The sequence below is a fragment of the Arachis ipaensis genome, chromosome B06 (genome assembly GCF_000816755.2).
Source record: "Arachis ipaensis cultivar K30076 chromosome B06, Araip1.1, whole genome shotgun sequence".
Taxonomy (NCBI): domain Eukaryota; kingdom Viridiplantae; phylum Streptophyta; class Magnoliopsida; order Fabales; family Fabaceae; genus Arachis; species Arachis ipaensis.
Window position 1 is genome coordinate 84,505,032 of NC_029790.2, and position 19,573 is coordinate 84,524,604.

The window sequence follows — 19,573 nt, forward strand, 5'->3', positions numbered from 1 at the left end:
TATGAACATGTCTAGCATATCTTATACATTATCCATGTTCCATGAGTTTACTAACCATTAGGCATTAGCACATAATAAACCAATACTCATCACTATCCATTTGTGTTAACATTTAAAATTGAAGAAAAGTAATGTACTTAAAGTGATCTAGACTACCAAATAAATAAAAGGAACTAGCTCACTTCTTTCTACGGCTGGATTCAACACTAACACATGAAACAACAATTAAAATTTTATGAGTTTACTTATAGAGCATGCCTTTAGGGTAACAGGTGGATAAGCTTTGATAAACATGTTTCGTTTTCCTTCTGTTGTTGACTTCATTAATGTTTGGTATTCAGAGCTTAGTGTCCCACTTGCCATTTTATTTGCAAGGAAGGGTATACATACGTAGTACCAAAACACCATTCTGAGGCTTTTCATCAAATAGCTTACATGCATCATTTGAAATGTTTTGATTAAATAAAAAATTCATCACAGCAAACAAATAAATTACAAAATCAAAAGCAAACCCTAGCTTAATCCCAAATCGGAAATGAAATCAAGCAGCAATTAAACAAACTGGAAGAAAATATAGTAGAAAATTCAAATACTCACCATCGATGTTGGGTTTGAAGAAAAGAAAAAGTCACTGAAGGAGGATTAAAATTTATACTCATAAAAGTAGAGTTAGGTTTACCGAGAGTGATGATTGACAACGACGAGAGTGATGGAAGTCCCAAAGGTGTTGATGATGGAAGAATGCGGTGGATGAGTGTGGTTATGGAACAGCGGTGATGGAAGAATGCGGCGCTGAGGAGCAAGATTTGGAGTGTGAATGGAGTCTGAAGATGATTGTGAAACTCGTTTGGAGTGTAACTGTGGAGCTCGAGGGTATAGAAGTAGAGTTTAGGTTTAAGTCAATATTACCAATGGAAATTTTTAAATTACAGACGGATTTTTCGTCCGTAACCATTTCCCACGAAAAAAATTAATTTTTCCGACAGAATTATCGACGGATTTTCTTTTCCGTCTGTAATTTATGCTAATTTATTTTTTTTATTTTCCGACAAAAAATTCCTCTGAAATTCCGTCTGTATTTCCGTGGGATAAAATCCATCAGAAATATCTGTCTGTAATAACTAGTTTTCTAGTAGTGTTTTTTTGTCTGAATTCAGTCATAAATTGAAGATTTGGGCTAATTGTTTTTTAGGAACTTGATCTCATCCCCTGTAATTAAGATTTGATTGGTTCGACCGAAGTAAATCTTCCCGAAAGTGACCGTACTTCCAAACAAAGTTAGCAGAAATACTAAAATAGTTCAGTAGGTAAAAATTATGTTTTCATATATATAAGAGAGTTGAATATAAAAAGGTAACTTTAAAGAAAACCGAGTAAAAGAATTAAACATTTTTTAATAAAGAATCATAAAAAATGCTCACGATAAATATTGAATAATAATTTTTTTGTATAAATTATATATTTTTTTTATAAAATGTATTCAAAATTCTTTTTTTATCAAATAATAGACCAATTAGCCCAAGATTCATTAATATTTGTATACACCTCACTCCATGAAAGAATCCTTACTGCAAATCTTACTTTTTCTAATTATCAATGTAGTGTAATTAGAGAGGATGTGTAATTTATAGTGATGATATTATTTTGTTACAAAGTTCTATTTATTTTTAAGGAAAAATACTAAATGGATAAAACTCAGGGTATATGTAAGGGTTTTCTGAATCTCTTATTCTTTTATATAAAGGTTTATGTATGTGTTTTCAACAACCCTTTTTCTTATCAAATAGTAAATAGCAGAGCAATTACCCAGATATTCACCACATTTTTATATAGCTTAATAACATATTATGTCTCAAAAGTCTATACAGATTTGGTTGAAATGTATTCGAAATTTGCTTTTCTTATCGAATAATAGACCAATTAGCTTAATCTTTCTGTACACCTAATTTTATGATCTAAAGTTGCACTTTATATTTTGTACTTTAAAAAATTAGTTATTTTGTATATTTTCTATTTAGCAAACAAATAATTGAGTACGAAATATTTTTTTTTCTTTAAAAAGTGAATAAAGATTTTTTTTTTCTTTTCATGCATTGTTGATAATGTTTATAAAAAAGTTGATTAAATAATATTATGTTAAAAAGTAAAAAAATATTATATTTTTTTGTATGTTTCTGAGATTTGGTATACAGAATTAACTCCATAAATTACCAAAAAAGATTAAAAACTTAAAATCAAGCTACATAATAATAATAGTTCAAATAGTGTACACTTTAAAAAAGTAGCTGATTTTGTATATCTTGTTGATAATAAACATAAATAATTGAGTACAAAATAAATTGAACTTTAAAAACTGAATTACTAAATTAATTTTTGTTTTCATGTATTATTTGTAATATTTCTAAAAAGTTTGACTAAAAAATATTAAATTTAGAAGTCAAACAAAAAGATTTTTTTTCAATTTGTGAGATTTGGAATACAAAAGTTAACTAAAAAAAATTAATAAAAAGTATTAAACATTTAAAATAAAGCATCATAACAATAGTAGTTGGTACTTCTTAATCCAACTGAACAAAAATTACATAGTAACAATTTTTTTTTGTATCTAATATGTGTATAAATTTTCATGTAAGTAGTTTAAAAATCTTTTTTTCTGATCAAATTGCAAAACCATAAACTCAAGATTCATAAAATTTCTATTTTAATTTTCCTTTTTACTTCAACTTGACTCCAAATTGTAGGTTTTTTAATGTGCAAAACAGTTTGCAAAAGGCATAAGCAAATAACATAGTATTAGCATGGGATAAAAAAAAAGGTGAAGCGACATCTAGTATAAGAGGTGAAGGGTTATTTCTGATTAGCAAGGTCGATATTCACTAAACCGAAAATAATATTCGGAGAGTTGATGCTTTAGAATAGAAGACATAAAAAGTTATATAAACAAATGAGTCCAACTGTAGATTTGACTTAGACCAAGGAGTTACATTTTGTTTACTGCGTTATGAAACTCGATTAAAAGAAGAAGAATTGGAGAAAAAGTAAACTAAAAAATGTTAAAATTTTTATATGTAACGTTCATGGAAACCCAAGGTCATTACAGCATAGTAACTAAACTAAAGCCAACAAATGTGTACAATCACATTACATATCCCAAATTGAGTGAATCACTCAATTTTCCTCTTAGTAGAACCACGTTTGAAAGTCTTGTTACTGGATCCCTGGCCTTCCGGATTGGTAAGTCCACTAACACCCAAGCTTGGAGCAGAATCTGCTATAACATATTTACCAGGAGTATCTAAGCCGCTCTCAAAGATGCTCTCAGTGCCAGAATCCTGCATGAGTGCAACAGAATTTGCAATATCAAATATTGGGTTCTACAATGCAATAGAATTTGAAATATCAATTATTGGGTTCTAATGGAATCATGACCTTTGATAGTGAAACAATAGCCGCTTTGATGAGCGGATAATTTATACGCTTTTTGGCATTATTTTTAGCATGTTTTTAGTAGGATCTAGTTACTTTTAGGGATGTTTTTATTAGTTTTTATGTTAAATTCACATTTCTGGACTTTACTATGAGTTTATGTATTTTTCTATGATTTCAGGTATTTTCTGGCTGAAATTGAGGGACTTGAGCAAAAATCAGATTCAGAGGTTGAAGAAGGACTGCTGATGCTGTTGGATTCTGACCTCCCTGCACTCAAAGTGGAATTTCTGGAGCTACAGAACTCAAAATGGTGCGCTTCCAACTGCGTTGGAAATTATACATCCAGGGCTTTCCAGCAATATATAATAGTCCATACTTTGGCCGAGTTTAGATGACATAAAAGGGCATTGAACGCCAGTTCTACGCTGTAGTCTGAGTTAAACGCCAGAAACACGTCACGAACCAGAGTTGAATGCCAAAAACACGTTACAACTTGGCGTTCAACTCCAAAAGAAGCCTCTTCACGTGTAAACTTCAAGCTCAGCCCAAGCACACACCAAGTGGGCCCCGGAAGTGGATTTATGCATCAATTACTTACTTCTGTAAACCCTAGTAACTAGTTTAGTATAAATAGGACTTTTTACTATTGTATTTTCATCTTGGGATGTCTAGTTCTTAGATCATGGGGGCTGGCCATTCGGCCATGCCTGGACCTTCATCACTTATGTATTTTCAACGGTAGAGTTTCTGCACTCCATAGATTAAGGTGTGGAGCTCTGCTGTTCCTCATGATTTAATACAAAGTACTACTGTTTTATATTCAATTCAACTTATTCAGCTTCTAAGATATCCATTCGCACCCAAGAACATGATGAATGTGTTGATTATGTGACGCTCATCATCATTCTCACTTATGAACGCGTGCCTGACAAACACTTCCGTTCTACATGCAAACAAGCTAGAATGAGTATCTCTTGGATATCTAATACAGGGGACCGAGTCTGACATATTAGTGTCTTCGTGGTATAAGTTAGAACCCATGGATGGCCATTCCTGAGATCTAGAAAGTCTAAACCTTGTCTGTGGTATTCCGAGTAGGATCTGGGAAGGGATGGCTGTGACGAGCTTCAAACTCGCGAGTGATGGGCGTAGTGACAGACGCAAAAGGATAGTAAATCCTATTCCAGTATGATCGAGAACCGACAGATGATTAGCCATGCATTGACAGCGCATTGGACCATTTTTACAGGAGGATGGGATGTAGCCATTGACAACGGTGATGCCCTACATAAAGCTTTCCATGGAAAGGAGTAGGATTGATTGGATGAAGATAGCAGGAAAGCAGAGATCAGAGGAACGAAAGCATCTCTATACGCTTATCTGAAATTCTCACCAATGAATTACATAAGTACCACTATCCTATTTTATATTTTATTTATTTTCATCCACTATAATTTCTTAATACAATTTAATCCGCCTGACTGAGATTTACAAGGTGGCCATAGCTTGCTTCAAGCCGACAATCTCCGTGGGATCGACCTTTACTCACGTAAGGTTTATTACTTGGACGACCAAGTGCACTTGCTGGTTAGTTGTACAAAGTTGTGAAACAGATATAAGATCATGAACGTGCGTATTGAGTTTTTAGCGCCGTTACCAAGGAATGGAATGATCACAATTTTGCACACCAAGTTTTTGGCGCCGTTGCCGGGGATTGTTCGAGTTTGGACAACTGACGGTTCATCTTGTTGCTCAAATTAGGTAATTTTCTTGTTGTTTTATTTTCAAAAAAAAAAATTTTTCAAAAATCTTTCAAAAATTTCTCATCTGTTTTCAAAAATTATTCTAAATTTTTAAGAATGAATTCTAGTGTTTCATGAAGCATGTTGAAACCTGGCTGGCTGTAAAGCCGGGTCTAATTCTTTTGGATAGTGGCTTCCAACCATCAGCATAGAGGCAAGTTAATTGGAATATCAGCTGTTGCATGCCTGATTTATAGCCTAAAGCTGGCTGGCTATTAAGCCATGCCCAACCCTTGGATTGGAGCTTTAGGCCAACATTGAAAGATTCCTGGGATTCTTATAAAAAAAATTTGAATTTCTTATTTTCTTTTTCCTATATGTTTTTTGAAAAAAATTTAAAAGAAAATACAAAAAAATCATAAAATCATAAAATAAAAAATATTTTGTGTTTCTTGTTTGAGTCTTGAGTCAATTTCAAGTTTGGTGTCAATTGCATTTTTTCTAAAAATTTATGCATTTTTCGAAAATTCATGCATTCATAGTGTTCTTCATGATCTTCAAGTTGTTCTTGGTAAGTCTTCTTGTTTGATCTTTAAATTTTCTTGTTTTGAGTCTTTTCTTGTTTTTCATATGCATTTTTCATTTGTTAGAGTCCAAGCATTAAAGATTTCTAAGTTTGGTGTCTTGCATGTTTTCTTTGCATAAAAAATTTTTCAAAAATATGTTCTTGATGTTCATCATGATCTTCAAAGTGTTCTTGGTGTTCATCTTGACATTCATAGTGTTCTTGCATGCATCATTTGTTTTGATTCATAATTTTCATGTTGTGGGTCATTTTTTTTTGTTTTTCTCTTTCATCATTAAAAATTCAAAAATAAAAAAAATATCTTTCCTTTTTTCTCTCATAAATTTCGAAAATTTGGATTGACTTTTTCAAAAAAATTTTTAAAATTCAATTGTTTCTTATGAGTCAAATCAAATTTTCAATTTAAAAATCTTATCTTTTTCAAAATCATTTTCAAAAATCAAATCTTTTTTATTTTTCTTATTTATTTTCGAAAATTTTAAAAATATTTTTCAAAAAAAAATCTCTTTCTTAATTTTATCTCATAATTTTCGAAAATATCATCAAAAATTAATGTTTTGATTCAAAAATTTCAAGTTTGTTACTTGCTTGTTAAGAAAGATTCAAACTTTAAGTTCTAGAATCATATCTTGTGATTACTTGTGAGTCAAGTCATTAATTTTGATTTTTAAAATCAAATCTTTTTCAAAACTAATTTTAATCATATCTTTCTATCATATCTTTTTTAAATCATATTCTTTTTCAAAAATATCTTTTTATCTTATCTTTTTCAAAATCATATCTTTTTAATCATACCTCTTCATATCATATATTTTTCAAATATCTTTTCTAACTTCTTATTTTCTTATCTTTTAAAAAAATTGATTTTCAAAATTTGTTTCAACTAACTAATTAACTTTTTGTTTGTTTCTTATCTCTTTCAATACTACCTAACTAACTATCCTTCTATAATTTTCGAAAATTCCTCCCTCTTTTTCAAAAATTCTTTTTAATTAATTAATTATTTTAAATTTTAATTTTAATTGTATTCTTCCTTTAATTTTCGAAAATCATTAACTCCTTTTCAAAATTTATTTTCGAAAACCTTTCTCTCTCATCTTATTCTATTTATTTATTCATTTACTAACACTTCTCTTCATCTCAAATCACTGCTACTATCCTCACCCTTGTGTTTAGATTATCCATTCTTCTTCACTCTTATTCCCTTTCTTCTTCTACTAACAACAAGGGGACCTCTATACTGTGGTAAAAAGGATCCCTATTATTATTTTTCTGTTCCCTTCTTTTTCATATGAGCAGGAGCAAGGACAAGAACATTCTTGTTGAAGCTGATCCAGAACCTGAAAGGACTCTAAAGAGGAAACTAAGAGAAGCTAAAATACAACAATCCAGAGACAACCTTCACTACAAGAAAAACACCCATTCAGGTACACTTGAAAAGTGTAGCCAAAAGTAAAAAAAAATGATGCCTTAGGCTACGGCTACGCTTTTTGGGCTACGGCTACGCTTTTTGGAGTGATTCCTATTCGGCCGTTGCCTATTCTCAAAGGCTACGCTTTTCTGCACCAAGGGCTACGCTTTTGGCCTTTGAGAATAGGCTACGCTTTTCAAGTGATGCTGTCCAGGACCAAAGGCTACGCTTTTCAGCTTTCATTTTTCCAGAATAGGCTACGCTTTTCAACACTAATGCATCACTTGTAAAGCGTAGCCACATTGTATACCATAGCTACTTTTTATAAGCGTAGCCTTAGGTCCCTCTTTTTTTTTTTGTATACTATAGCTACTGTATATAAGTGTAGCCTTAGGTCTCGTTTTTTTTTTTTGTATATTATAGCTATTGTATATAAGTGTAGCTTTAGGTCTTTTTTTTTCTATATATATATATATAATTATCTAATAATTATTAATACAACATAATAGTTAATATGATTACATGTGTAACAATTCTGCATTTTTATTTAAATGAGTTGAATATTACAAAATAAAAATTATCTCTAACCAAAATATATTTATAATATTGATCCAAAAGTACATGAATGAAGTTAACCGGAAAATTTCATACATCTCAAACTAAAGTAAGCATAGCCATATCAAAACCATAATATCACTTAGCCAATAAAAGTATCTTCTAATAAAATCATTAGTCACCCTGATAATCCATACTTCTTCAAGAGTTCTAATTTCTCCTTGTAGGATTGATCAGATTTCTTGAGTGACACTGACAACTCAACTGAATCACAAGGATTGGCGCCTTCCCTTGGAACAAACCCATACGATAATAGAAGCTCCCCATTTGATTTTTTTCCATATGAAATGAACACCTAGGTAGTATGATGCGCTTAAACTACTCCGATGATGCCATACTGGTGAAAAATATCACGATCAAATAAACCTTTAATCAATTAATAGCTTATCATTTTGTTTGGAACTTGTTTGCTTTGTGCTAACTTTATCCTAGATAACAAATTCCAATCTTTCAATCTATGTTTACCTGCTCACCTGGTTGATACGGCCGATCTGTAGTAAAGACAATTCCCTTTGATAAATTATCATAATCCAAAAAGGTATCCACCTAAACCAATGAAAAGAAACTGGAGTTAGAAAATTTCATGGGCAAAATCATAATAAGAAAATTTCTTTGGAATAGACCGTACATACTCCTAATATTATAAACCGTACCCTCAAAACAGTTAAACAGAGCAGGTAGAACAACCCTCAATACTAAACCACCAAGCAAACCCCATTTATTAGGATGACCAACCAAAAGACAGATCCAAGCTAACACTTGTGCATTTTAAGTAATTCAGAAAAAAGGAAAAAAAGCCACACACACACATATCCTTCAGAAGACCAGAAAAAAACTATATGAGAATTATATGGGAACATAACAACAATAAAAAAATGTCTATGTATAGATTCTGTTTACCCTGGTTGATTGGCTTGTTTCTGAAATGCTACATATATCTCAGTTAATAAAACATATCACGTTCTAAATAATCATCACCCTAATCAAAAGAAAGTACAGACCTCAATGAGAAAATAAAGATAGGTACCTAATGGTAACTTCATCCCAGCCTTAGTGATTTCATAAGGGATAGTAGATGGATTTTTTGTTACAAACAATTGCCAGGGAACTCCAACCTTGCCTAAAATCAAAAGTTAAGGAGTAGTTCAACCACTAATCCAATTTACCATAATAGAAACAGTTTCACTCTAAAACATTGCAAGAAAATAACTTCTTGTTATATTAGCTAAAATGACTTAATAGTTAATACTTGTGCATTAGGATGACCAACCAAAAGACAAAAATCCAAGCTAACACTTGTGCATTTTAAGTAATTCAGAAAAAAGGGAAAAAAGCCACACACACACACATATCCTTCAGAAGACCAGAAAATCAGAACCCAGATTTCATAACCATAATAAAAAAAACTACTATTATTATTATATTAATATAAGAAAAATAAATAAATTAATCAAATTGAAATACCCAGTCCGGGGTACAGATTAAAATTGGAAAAAGCACCAGAAATATCTTCACTTGAGGTGATTTAAGTGGGGAAAATTTAAAAAAAAAGGTTTACCAGAATGAGCAAGTTTATTGACACGGGTGTGCCTACTCAAACACTGCGTTTCCTGTTGAGATCAAAGAGCCAGAGAGAGAGTGATCAAAACAATCTAAAGCTCATGGCAGCCACCAAATTTTGCTCCTGAAAAGGAAATACAATTTCGGACGAAGAAAATTATTAATCCTCAACATGCATTTGGATTCAGTATCAATGAATAAACTAATGAAAAAACCAACCATGAACAAAAGGAGAAGTGATACATATTGATATTCCTAGATATTGTAGTATAAAAAAAGCTAAAAACAATCAAATTTCAATAAACTAAGTTGGCAAAGTATTGGCAAAGTATAGGGAAATGTTAAAAGAAAGCAGTTGACTTATGAATGATGGAATAACTCGCCCATCATTACTCAAAAAGCAAAACAAGTACAAGAGTAGCAGTAGCAGTTAACAGAAACGGAATAGAAGATGAAGATGAATGTGGTTTTTCATTTTGGAGTTTAGAATTTTATATTGGAGGGATGAAATTGAGCCTTGTAAAGGATAGTAGTGTAGAGAATGGTTAATTAGCTTGTGACTTAATAAAACTGTTAAGGCAATTAAGAATCTAATAGATTTTTCATATTAGGCAAAGCTGTTAGTTACTCATATTATTAATGTATAAATAGGAGTGCAAGTCTTGTTCCTAAAACACAATCAATAATATTGCTACTTGATATGAAAAATCAAATGTTTCTTCACTATATAGTAGTAGAGAAATACTAATCTACCACTTTATAGACACAAACACACTCAGAACGTAGCTTATCTTTAAGCAGTCTAAAGAACATAAAAATACACTGAAACAAATAAATTGCTTGTCTTTTAAGCACCAAAATTTTTAAAAAGCAGAGATGCACAAGTTTCTTGTCTTTCAAGTATTAAAAATTCTAATATGCAGTATTTACAAAGGCCTGGGAGAAACCTTCATTACTTTGTTCAACCCACAAAATTTATGGTTATTCTTTGCATACAAGTGACATATGAGTGATTTTGAAATTTTAATTATGAAGGCAACAGCATAACTAGTGAGTTGCTTTTCAGTGCATGTAATTCCTAACATTTGTAGGTGAACTAAATTGAAATCTCAACTCTTAGCATTGCTTAGAAATTGTGCAAGCTGCAAATTACCATTTTCACCAACAATAACGACTCAGAAATTCCCTTTGTTAACCACATGCTACTTAACAGTTAAATCTTATACGTATACTCCATATTAGTAACCATAGAAACACAAGGTTCAAGTCTACAATTGACTGAGTATGAAAGAAACTATCCTCACTATATGTAGTAAAAGGCTTAATGTGATAGAAATTATAGTACACAACTAACTAAAGGTACTTCTCTCAGAAGTAAGGGCTGGAAGATCAATAAGATAAGAAAAGCATAACCAACTTACTATACAAGTGAAAGATAATCATCAGAATTTATCAAAATTGCAGAAGTTTGGGGCAGGCCCCAAACCATTCAAGAAGAAAAAAAAATTACCTTTCTGAAGCATGATCCCATCATCAACTGAACTATCAACTTCATTACCACTGATACCAGTACCATATCCTAAACCAGTCAAGCTTGATGAGTAACTAGGCATTGGAAACTCTTCCAGAATTCTAAAGTGTGACCAGTGAATCCCATCAAAGTCATCATCTTTTCCAAATTCCTGAGAAGGGTACTGCTCAAAAAGTGATTATCGTGAATTCAGAAAGAGACGAAACGATGGGTTAAGATATGGTGGCGTCAACAAAGAGTATAGCAGATCAATCAAGTAAAGTTAATTATCGTGAATTCAGAAATTACTAAAAACGACAAAACTTGGAACAGTATAAAATAACAAAGTCACCCAAGTATTTCTCTCCATAAGTCGATCAAGGAAAAAAATCATATTTTTAAATAAATATCAGTCAAACTAACATTAACCAATTTGTTATTTTTTACTAAAAATATATAAAAAAATGTTCATGGATGAAAAACTGATTCTTGATGTGTTGATCAATCACTCACAGACCATAAATATAAAATATTTAAGTATATAACCTATTATAAACCATCACAACAGTGGAATAGCAGGTGGACTAGTTGAAACTCGGACCAAGATACACAACAAAAGCAAGAAAGTATAAGATAAATTGAAACTCAGACCAAGATACACAACAAAAGCAAGAAAGTACAAGATACACAACTCGGACCAATGGGTCACACACAAAACCTAACTTACATGGAATTTAGGCGATTCTAGGGATTCAAATCTAGTATTTTTATAGCAAAAAGCTCAAATTTCCAAACCCAGAATCAATTTTCCGAACTAACAATGAGCTAGAATCAAGCAAAAATTAAAATTAACATAGCAACAGCACCAAAACTCATTTCAATTAATCCATAAAGATTAGAACTTTTAACAGTAAGACAATAATTTTGCATGCAGAATTGGGTATTGGATGGAATCAAAACTATTCAAGTGTTTTATGCAGTTTGGATGGAATCAAAACTATGCAGAATTGGCCTCAGATGCCGTGAACAAAACACCAAACAAATTACTCGAATCTAATTAACTAAATACAACAATACAAATGTCACACATTATTTAAGGGATCAGACTTTCACAGCTATATTTTATTTTATTTGAGTTCATCAAGAATCCAACAAATTTAGCTTGAGACCTAATAATAAGAATTGAAACTACACAATACTTGAAACCATTAATTAATAGAATTGAAAGAAAAAGAAAACTAATAATAAGCAACAAACATAATAAGCAACTCATCTTGGTATTCCTGCGCAGCAACTAATCATGGACAAACTCACCTGTGTTTATGGAATAAAACCCCTAAATTCACGATGTCACAGATTATTGTACCAAAACCCCCAAATTGAAACCTAAAATCAGAACCCTAACCTCACGAATGAAGAAAGCTTTTAGTTGAGCGCAGAGTCTTCGTGATGTGACCGCGCAGCGAAGAGAAGCGACGATGAAGATGAGTGGGGAAGATGAGTGAGCGCAAAGTCTTCCTGGAGTGGTGAGTGGTGATGCCGTCAGTGGTGAGTGGTGATGGCAAACGCTTTTCTCTGATTTGGGGGTGATAACGGTGGTGAGGGCGGCGCAGCGACGATGGTGATGGCGGCGCAGCGACGGTCAGTAGTGCAGCAATGTGGAGAGTGGTGAGTGTGGGTGAGTGGTGCGTGGGGGCGACGGCGGTCAATGGCGAGAGTGAGAGGGTCAATGATGAGAGCGATAGTAAGAGGGTCAATGGCGAGAGTGAAGAGAGTGAGTGGGGGGCGACGATAGTGAGCTTTGGAGGCAGGGTTTCTTCCTTGCGACGGTGCAGTAGTGAGTGACCTTTCCAGGGTTTCTGAAAGGGGACGATGAAGGTGCTTTGGCTTGAGTGAGATTTGGAGGGAATAATGGATAAAAAAATTTACTTAGTAAAAATTTTACTATGTGTCATCAGTTTGCTTTCAGGAAAAAGAGGGAAAAAATTTACTAAGTGTTAAGTTTTTTGCTCTAAATACATTAGGCATCACTTTTAAAACGCACCTAAAATTTAACAAATAGGCTACCTTTTAAAAGCGTCTCCTTTGATACGAAAAGTGAACCTATAGATATCAACCTACGGCTACGCTTTATAAGTGATTTCTATAATACCTAAGGCTACGCTTTTTAAATGATACCGCATTTGTGTATCTTTTTCTCTTATAAAAAGGCAACACGGAGAAAAGCGTAGCCTATTCTATGAATAGGCTACGCTTTTCAAATGTAGCTTAAAAAAAGTGTGGCTGAATGGGTATTTTTCTTGTAGTGCTTACAGGAATTTTCGAACAAGAAGAGGATATGGCAGCCGAAAATAATAATAATGCAAGGAGGATGCTTGGTGACTTTACTGCACCAAATTCTAATTCACATGGAAGAAGCATCTCCATCCCTACTATTGGAGCAAACAATTTTGAGCTTAAACCTCAATTAGTTTCTCTAATGCAACAAAACTGCAAGTTTCATGGACTTCCATCTGAAGATCCCTTTCAGTTCTTAACTAAATTCTTGCAGATCTGTGATACTGTTAAGACTAATGGAGTAGATCCTGAAGTCTACAGGCTCATGCTTTTCCCTTTTGTTGTGAGAGACAGAGCTAGAATATGGTTGGATTCTCAACCTAAAGATAGCCTGAACTCTTGGGATAAGCTGGTCACGGCTTTCTTAGCCAAGTTCTTTCCTCCTCAAAAGCTGAGCAAGCTTAGAGTGGATGTTCAAACCTTCAGACAGAAAGAAGGTGAATCCCTCTATGAAGCTTGGGAGAGATACAAGCAACTGACCAAAAAGTGTCCTTCTGAAAAATATTGACTCAGCAAGTCAATATGATTTCTCAGAGTCTGAATGGAATGCAAGCTGCATCCAACAGTACTCAAGAGGCATCTTCTGAAGAAGAAGCTTATGATCCTGAGAACCCTGCAATAGCAGAGGTGAAGTACATGGGTGAACCTTATGGAAACACCTATAACCCCTCATGGAGAAATCACCCAAATTTCTCATGGAAGGATCAACAAAAGCCTCAACAAGGCTTTAATAATGGTGGAAGAAACAAGTTTAACAGTAGTAAACCTTTTCCATCATCCACTCAGCAACAGACAGAGAATTCTGAGCAGAATCCATTTAGCTTAGCAAATTTAGTCTCTGATCTATCTAAGGCCACTCTAAGTTTTATGAATGAAACAAGGTCCTCCATTAGAAATCTGGAAGCACAAGTGGGCCAGCTGAGTAAAAGGATCACTGAAACCCCTCCTAGTACTCTCCCAAACAATACAGAAGAAAATCCAAAAGGAGAGTGCAAGGCCATTGAAATGACCATCATGGCCGAATCCAAGGAGGAAGGGGAGGACGTGAATACCAAGGAGGAAGACCTCCTGGGACGTCCAGTGATCAACAAGGAGTTTTCCTTTGAGGAATCAAAAGAATCTGAGGCTCATCTAGAGACCATAGAGATTCCATTAAACCTCCTTACGCCCTTCATGAGCTCTGATGAGTATTCATCTTCTGAAGAGAATGAGGATGTTACTGAAGAGCAAGTTGCCAAGTTCCTTGGTTCAATCATGAAGCTAAATGCCAATTTATTTGGTAATGAGACTTGGGGAGATGAACCTCCCCTGTTCACCAATGAACTAAATACATTGGATCAACTGAGATTGCCTCAGAAGAAATGGGATCCTGGAAAGTTCCTAATACCTTGTACCATAGGCACCATGACCTTTGAGAAGGCTCTATGTGACCTTGGGTCAGGAATAAACCTCATGCCACTCTCTGTAATGGAGAAACTGGGAATCTCTGAGGTACAAGTTGCTAGAATCACATTAGAGATGGCAGACAATTCCAGAAAACAGGCTTATGGACAAGTAGATGACATGTTAGTAAAGGTTAAAGGCCTTTACATCCCTGCTGATTTCATAATCCTAGATACTGGGAAGGATGAGAATGAATCCATCATCCTTGGAAGACCTTTCCTAGCCACAGCAAGAGCTGTGATTGATGTGGACAGAGAAGAATTGACCCTTCAACTAAATGAGGACAACCTTATGTTTAAAACTCAAGGATCTCTCTCTGTAACCATGGAGAGAAAGCATGAAAAGCTTCTCTCACTGCAGAGTCAACCAAAGCCCCCACAGTCAAACTCTAAGTTTGGTGTTGGGAGGCTACAACCAAACTCTAAGTTTGGTGTTGAACTCCCATATCCAAACACTAAGTTTGGTGTTGGGAAGTCTACAAAATTGACCTGATCACCTGTGTGGCTCCATGAGAGCCCACTCTCAAGCTATTGACATTAAAAAGCACTTGTTGGAAGTCAATCCAATTTTTATTTATCTAATTTTATTTTTATTTTTATTGTTCTTTCATGTTTTATTAGGTTCATGATCATGTGGAGTCACAAAATAAATCAAAAAATTAAAAACAGAATCAAAAATAGCAGAAGAAAAATCACACCCTGAAGGAAGGACTTACTGGCGTTTAAACGCCAATAAGAAGCATCTGGCTGGCGTTCAACGCCAGAACAGAGCATGGATCTGGTGCTGAACACCCAAAACAAGCAGCATCCTGGCGTTCAGACGCCAGGAATGCACACTGAGGAAAGCTGGCACTGAACGCCAGAAACAAGCATAGAACTGGCATTCAACGCCAGAAACATGCTGCATCTGGGCGCTGAACGCCCAGAACAAGCATCAATTCGGCATTTAAATGCCAGAATTGCATGCAATGGCATTTTACATGCCTAATTGGTGCAGGGATGCAATTCCTTGACACCTCAGGATCTGTGGACCCCACAGGATCATCTCAGCATCTGTGGACCCCACAGGATCCCCACCTACCTCCACTCATACTCTTCCCTCTTCTCAATGTTCATCCTCTCTTCCCAATAAACACTCATCCCCATATGGCCGAACCTTAACCCCTCTTCCTCCACTATATAAACCTCTCCATTCTTCTTCATTTTCACACAACACAACCCTCTCTTCCTCTTCTTGGCCGAAACACAACCTCTCTCCCTCTCCTCCATATCTCCTTCTTCTTCTTCTATTCTTTCTTCTTTTGCTCGAGGGCGAGCAACATTATAAGTTTGGTGTGGTAAAATCATAGCTTTTTGTTTTTCCATAACCATTGATGGCACCTAAGGCCAGAAAAACCTCTAGAAAGAGGAAAGGAAAGACAAAAGCTTCCACCTCCAAGTCATAGGAGATGGAGAAATTCATCTCAAGGGTCTATAGCTCAGTGGTAGAACATTTGACTGCAAATCAAGAGATCCCTGAGATACCTCAGGGGATACATTTTCCTCCACACAATTATTGGAAGCAACTAAGGGTGGAACATCAAGAGCACTCCATCATTCTTCATGAAATTAGAGAAGATCAAAGAGCAATGAGGGAGGAGCAACAAAGACAAGGAAGAGACATATAAGAGCTCAAGAACATCATTGGTTCCTCAAGAAGGAAACGCCACCATCACTAAGGTGGACTCATTCCTTGTTCTTAAATTTTCTGTTTTTCATTTTCCTATGTTAAATGTTTATCTATGTTTGTGTCTTTATTACATGATCATTGGTGTCTAAGTGTCTATGCCTTAAAGTAGTGAATATGAATCCATCACTTCTCTTAAATGAAAAATGTTTTAAAAAACAAAAGAACAAGAAGTACATGGTTTCGAATTCATCCTTGAAACTAGTTTAATTATTTTGATGTGGTGACAATACTTTTTGTTTTCTGAATGAATGCTTGAACAGTGCATATGTCTTTTGAAGTTGTTGTTTAAGAATGTTAAATATGTTGGCTCTTGAAAGAATGACGATAAGGACAAATGTTATTTGATAATCTAAAAAATCATAAAATTGATTCTTGAAGCAAGAAAAAGCAGTGAATACAGAAAGCTTGCAGAAAAAAAAAGAAAAAAAATGGCGAAAAAATAGAAAGAAAGAGAAAAAGCAAGCAGAAAAAGCCAAAAGCTTCTGGACTTTACTATGAGTTTGTGTATTTTTCTGTGATTTCAGGTATTTTCTGGCTGAAATTGAGGGACTTGAGCAAAATTCAGATTCAGAGGTTGAAGAAGGACTGCTGATGCTGTTGGATTCTGACCTCCCTGCACTCAAAGTGGATTTTCTGGAGCTACAGAACTCAAAATGGCGCGCTTCTAACTGCGTTGGAAATTATACATCCAGGGCTTTCCAGCAATATATAATAGTCCATACTTTGGCCGAGTTTAGATGACGTAAAAGGGCATTGAACGCCAGTTCTACGCTGCAGTCTGAGTTAAACGCCAGAAACACGTCACGAACCAGAGTTGAATGCCAAAAACACGTTACAACTTGGCGTTCAACTCCAAAAGAAGCCTCTGCACGTGTAAACTTCAAGCTCAGCCCAAGCACACACCAAGTGGGCCCCGGAAGTGGATTTCTGCATCAATTACTTACTTCTGTAAACCCTAGTAACTAGTTTAGTATAAATAGGACTTTTTACTATTGTATTTTCATCTTGGGACGTCTAGTTCTTAGAACATGGGGGCTGGCCATTCGGCCATGCCTGGACCTTCATCACTTATGTATTTTCAACGGTAGAGTTTCTGCACTCCATAGATTAAGGTGTGGAGCTTTGCTGTTCCTCATGATTTAATGCAAAGTACTACTGTTTTATATTCAATTCAACTTATTCCGCTTCTAAGATATCCATTCGCACCCAAAAACATGATGAATGTGATGATTATGTGATGCTCATCATCATTCTCACTTATGAACGCGTTCCTGACAAACACTTCTGTTCTACATGCAAACAAGCTAGAATGAGTATCTCTTGGATATCTAATACAGGGGACCGAGTCCGACATATTAGTGTCTTCGTGGTATAAGTTAGAACCCATGGTGGCCATTCCTGAGATCCGGAAAGTCTAAACCTTGTCTGTGGTATTCTGAGTAGGATCTGGGAAGGGATGGCTGTGACGAGCTTCAAACTTGCGAGTGCTGGGCGTAGTGACAGACGCAAAAGGATAGTAAATCCTATTCCAGTATGATCGAGAATCGACAGATGATTAGCCATGCAGTGACAGCGCATTGGACCATTTTCACAGGAGGATGAGATGTAGCCATTGAGAACGGTGATGCCCTACATAAATCTTGCCATGGAAAGGAGTAGGATTGATTGGATGAAGACAGCAGAAAATCAGAGATCAGAGGAACAAAAGCATCTCTATACGCTTATTTGAAATTCTCACCAATGAATTACATAAGTACCACTATCCTATTTTATATTTTATTTATTTTCATCCACTATAATTTCTTAATACAATTTAATCCGCCTGACTGAGATTTACAAGGTGACCATAGCTTGCTTCAAGCCGACAATCTCCGTGGGATCGACCCTTACTCACGTAAGGTTTATTACTTGGACGACCCAGTGCACTTGCTGGTTAGTTGTACGAAGTTGTGAAACAGATATAAGATCATGAACGTGCGTATTGAGTTTTTAGCGCCGTTACCAAGGAATGGAATGATCACGATTTCGCACACCACGCTCCATTCCCATTTGAGTCGAGGTCATTATTTCCAGTTGTAGGCACTACATTTGAAAGGCCTTGTTCAACACCCTACACCACATAAATTCCTATTTTAGTTATGAATACACCCTTTAAGAGTATGCAAACTGCAATGGACATTTTAATAATGAGTCATAATTTAAATACGAACTCCAATATCTATAGAAGAACTGTGGGATGAATAGAGACCAATCAATGCCTCATCATCACTACTCTTAACAGCATTATAAGCTTGGTCCATAGAGGTCAAATTTTTGTGTGAAATAGACAATTTAAAAAGGAACTTCCTATCAATTATAGGTTCAAAAACTTTTAAGCAGGGATTCTCATTAGCATCTTTCTCCACATGAAAAAAAGGATTCATTAGTTGGTTAACACACCGATAGTCCAAGTATTGATAAATAACCAAATACGCTCCGTAAAATGCATAATAGTTTACCATTAGATCCCTTATGTCATTAGCAGATTTCCCGAGAATGATTTTTGCCTCTTGATTCCAAAGCATTATATTAATGCATCCAGTCCCATCCGTGACTACAACATTAAGTCGATACCTGAGGAAACACAAACCAAACTGAATTAAAAGTGTTCAGGGGAGAGATAAGTATGGATATGAAACTTATAGTGTAAATAAAACTTGAAATTAACGCATTAACAGAGGTTACACTTAGAGCATTTACTCCATTCCAACTGTAACACCCTAATTAGCATAAGCTTTACCTCGCGTCGTAAAGCAAAGGTTAATCAAAGGTTACGACAGTTCTACGATCAGACATATAATATATAGAAAGAAATAATATATTCTAGAAGTCCGATGAAGGGTATAGCTCAAAAACAGAATTTGAAAAGCGCAAAACATACTAACGGAGCTATTAACTTAAAGCACATGATATAGATATAATATAACAAAGATAAGAGCCTAATATCATAAGAATCTAGCCACGGCTCACGGAGTTTAAGCCAGCTAGCCATATACACAGACCAAACAGAAACTGAAGTTTAAAAATAGCTTATACAAGTTTTTCTCTCTCAAATTAAGCTTCTAGGCAAAAACAAAATACAAAAGTGAGAGATATGTAAATAAAATAATCAAAAAGACTCCAAAAAGAATCCATGATCCTCCGTGTCTGTCGCCATCTGAGCAACTCACCGA

The 19,573-nt window shown here is 34.8% G+C and overlaps 1 protein-coding gene and 1 long non-coding RNA gene across 2 annotated transcripts; both read right to left on the reverse strand.

Annotated features, from left to right (window-relative positions):
* On the reverse strand, positions 1,668–18,964 carry LOC110263376. The gene is made up of 6 exons (XM_021104560.1): positions 18,860–18,964; positions 18,572–18,760; positions 18,401–18,471; positions 3,430–3,454; positions 3,099–3,332; positions 1,668–1,680 (listed from the first exon to the last, which is right to left on the reverse strand). Exons 1-5 carry the CDS (start codon positions 18,923–18,925, stop codon positions 3,165–3,167), a joined length of 519 nt encoding a protein of 172 aa, XP_020960219.1. The 5' UTR covers positions 18,926–18,964; the 3' UTR covers positions 1,668–1,680; positions 3,099–3,164.
* LOC110263377 lies at positions 7,819–8,333 on the reverse strand. The gene is made up of 2 exons (XR_002348910.1): positions 8,249–8,333; positions 7,819–8,078 (listed from the first exon to the last, which is right to left on the reverse strand). It is a non-coding gene; the product is annotated as an uncharacterized LOC110263377 (long non-coding RNA).

Coding starts and splice junctions, on each gene's coding strand:
- LOC110263376 (XM_021104560.1), bottom strand. CDS start 18,925: ATGCTTTGGAATCAAGAGGCAAAAATCATTCTCGGGAAATCTGCTAAT. Junction 3,455..18,400: donor CTCGACTCAAATGGGAATGG/AGCGTGGTGTGC, acceptor TCCGCTCATCAA/AGCGGCTATTGTTTCACTAT. Junction 3,333..3,429: donor CTATTGTTTCACTATCAAAG/GTCATGATTCCA, acceptor GCACTCATGCAG/GATTCTGGCACTGAGAGCAT.